General features: G+C 39.4%; 1 protein-coding gene across 1 annotated transcript; it reads right to left on the reverse strand.

The window, feature by feature from the left end:
- Positions 1–1,382, reverse strand: LOC125851903 (late embryogenesis abundant protein D-34-like). The gene is made up of 3 exons (XM_049531646.1): positions 1,038–1,382; positions 652–945; positions 1–192 (listed from the first exon to the last, which is right to left on the reverse strand). Exons 1-3 carry the CDS (start codon positions 1,356–1,358, stop codon positions 31–33), a joined length of 777 nt encoding a protein of 258 aa, XP_049387603.1. The 5' UTR covers positions 1,359–1,382; the 3' UTR covers positions 1–30.
- Between the last annotated feature and the right edge of the window lie 1,121 nt (positions 1,383–2,503).

The following is a 2,503-nucleotide window of genomic DNA, read 5'->3' on the forward strand; positions in this document are numbered from 1 at the left end:
AATATTATATACATTGTGAGCCAAGCTTAATTATGAACTTCTTTCATTTAGTCTTGCAGCTGCAGCCACAGATGCAGCTACTCCACCAGGATAAGCTGTTAGGCTTGGATTATTCCGTAGCTCCGCCTCCATCACCCCTTGTGCATCTTGCCTTGTCGCTGCCTTATCAGCCGGTAATTTTGCAGCCGCACCCTATAAATGTTTGGTATGTTTAAGATTACAAAATTTAAACGAAATTTAATCGTATATATAAATGAAAACCAATTATAATGAAATTGCTAGTGTCTTAAAGAGNTTCTCGTTTGTCTTCTTACTCATGATCTTTCGAGGTTTGCTTTGCTAGCTTCCGCGTTACACCTGCTTTTTTCGGTCCTAACATTGTGAGCCAAGCTTAATTGTGAACTTCTTTCATTTAGTCTTGCAGCTGCAGCCACAGATGCAGCTACTCCACCAGGATAAGCTGTTAGGCTTGGATTATTCCGTAGCTCCGCCTCCATCACCCCTTGTCGCTGCCTTATCAGCCGGTAATTTTGCAGCCACACCCTATAAATGTTTGGTATGTTTAAGATTACAAAATTTAAACGAAATTTAATTGTATATATAAATGAAAACCAATCATAATGAAATTGCTAGTGTCTTAAAGAGTCGTACAGTTAAGACATAGTTTAATTTGATTTTATCAACATCTTGAGCCAATCCTTCATTAGCTGATGCTGCTGATTGAGCTGTGGCAGCTAATCCTCCAGGGGTTACAATGCAAGAACCGGTGGCTCTAGCTTCAGCCGCTTGTATTGCGGCTGCATCGCTCTGTTCCACCGGTTTCTCCCCTGCTGTAAGGGCTGTTGCTGCCAAAGCTTCTCCTATTGTTATAGGCGCTTCCTCCACATCTCCCTCTGTTGCTGCTGCTGCTGTTACTGGAAGAGGCTCAACATATCGCCCCAATACCTACAATTATCATTTAATTGTCTCACTTGACATCTACGTTGCACACATAGACACTTAAATTTGTATAAAATTGATAAGCGTCTTAAAGTCACCTGTCCGGCAACTGATTCGGTAATTATACGTCTACCGGGGAGTTTGGTTTCAGCAACAGTAACACCTTCATCACCAGCAAGTTGAGTGGTATCTTCATGACTAGCATGTCCACTTCTTTCGTTTTTGGCAGCAGCAGCCTGCATTACAGAGGCAGGACCACCCTTTTGGTTTTTCCCAAATACCATGGCTTCAGCACTTTGCATCATGGCTGCATCTTGTGGTGCAATTGGTTGATCAGCTAACTCACCTTTTACATTAAAAAAGTCGCCGTATTTTAGGGGCTGCTCTGTTTCAGGCCTTTGAGGTTGTTGTTGGCTCATTTTTTTCTTGTTATATATATATGTATGTATGCTTTACAAAAAAAGGGTTATATATTTCGATTATTTTCTTCTAGGAAAGTTGTTTTCGTGTTGGAGATGCTCGAGGGGCGACACGTGGCAACTCTGTGCAAACGTGGCGGACTACTTGGAAGCAGGAATGGTGAGTCAGATTGGCAACTTTGAAATGTTCTTGAATAGTCAAGATAACTAACTGAAACGTGAAACTTTAGCCTTAATTGATCGCAATAAACAAAAGCCACTACTTTCAGTTATTTTTTCCCTATTGATCAGAAGCATCCAACAATGCTACACCAGTAAAGAGAAAAAGTGTTGAGCTACTGTTAGAGAAACTTTGGCATAAGCGATTTTTCGCTTCTGCGTTTCTAGGCTTCACAATAGCTCCCTTTTATTTCCAATTACATTCTTTTTGCTTCCTTCAAGTTTCTTAATAATCATAATCACTGCTTTATATCTATCAGTTTCTTGTTGATTAGGTTAACAAGACAATCATGGTATTGAAGTACAACAGTAAACATCTATCTCAGAGGCAATTACTACTATTAACAACTAACTCCACTAGTATTGTCTTATTGAGAGATCAATCTACATACATACAGACAGTCCTTATGCTATCAATTTGGCAACAATCAGAGTACAAGCTACTTGTAGGCAATTGCAAGGAGAAAGCATAACTAAACGACACAATATTTTCGTATCAATTCACAAATTACACAAGGTCATCATCCGAGCTAATGTTTTTCGAGTCCTGTGGGTTTATTATACTCTAAACTTATGGCTAACAGGTACGCGGAACACCAAGAGTTTGGTCACTGTTTAGGAAGCAGGAGACCCACTGCTTACCTCCAAACCATTTCCTGCAGATTGAGAACCATATGTTATTGAATTGAAAACTTTGCCTAATCAAGTGCAGAACTGCAAAGAATTTGATACATTAGCATCGACATCAGGTTAAGAGATTCAAATTTAAGAGTGTAAAGAACATCGATTTTCTCATGTGTTCTTGCCTTCGGAGGTTGAGTATAGTCATCCAATTTCATAAACTTCAAAACACTATCACTTCAGAATCAATACGATATATAAACATAAAACGGAAATCTCACCATCTGGATCAAAGAAAAAGGCTT

The sequence above is a fragment of the Solanum stenotomum genome, unplaced genomic scaffold, assembly GCF_019186545.1.
Source record: "Solanum stenotomum isolate F172 unplaced genomic scaffold, ASM1918654v1 scaffold3043, whole genome shotgun sequence".
In the NCBI taxonomy this organism is placed as follows: domain Eukaryota; kingdom Viridiplantae; phylum Streptophyta; class Magnoliopsida; order Solanales; family Solanaceae; genus Solanum; species Solanum stenotomum.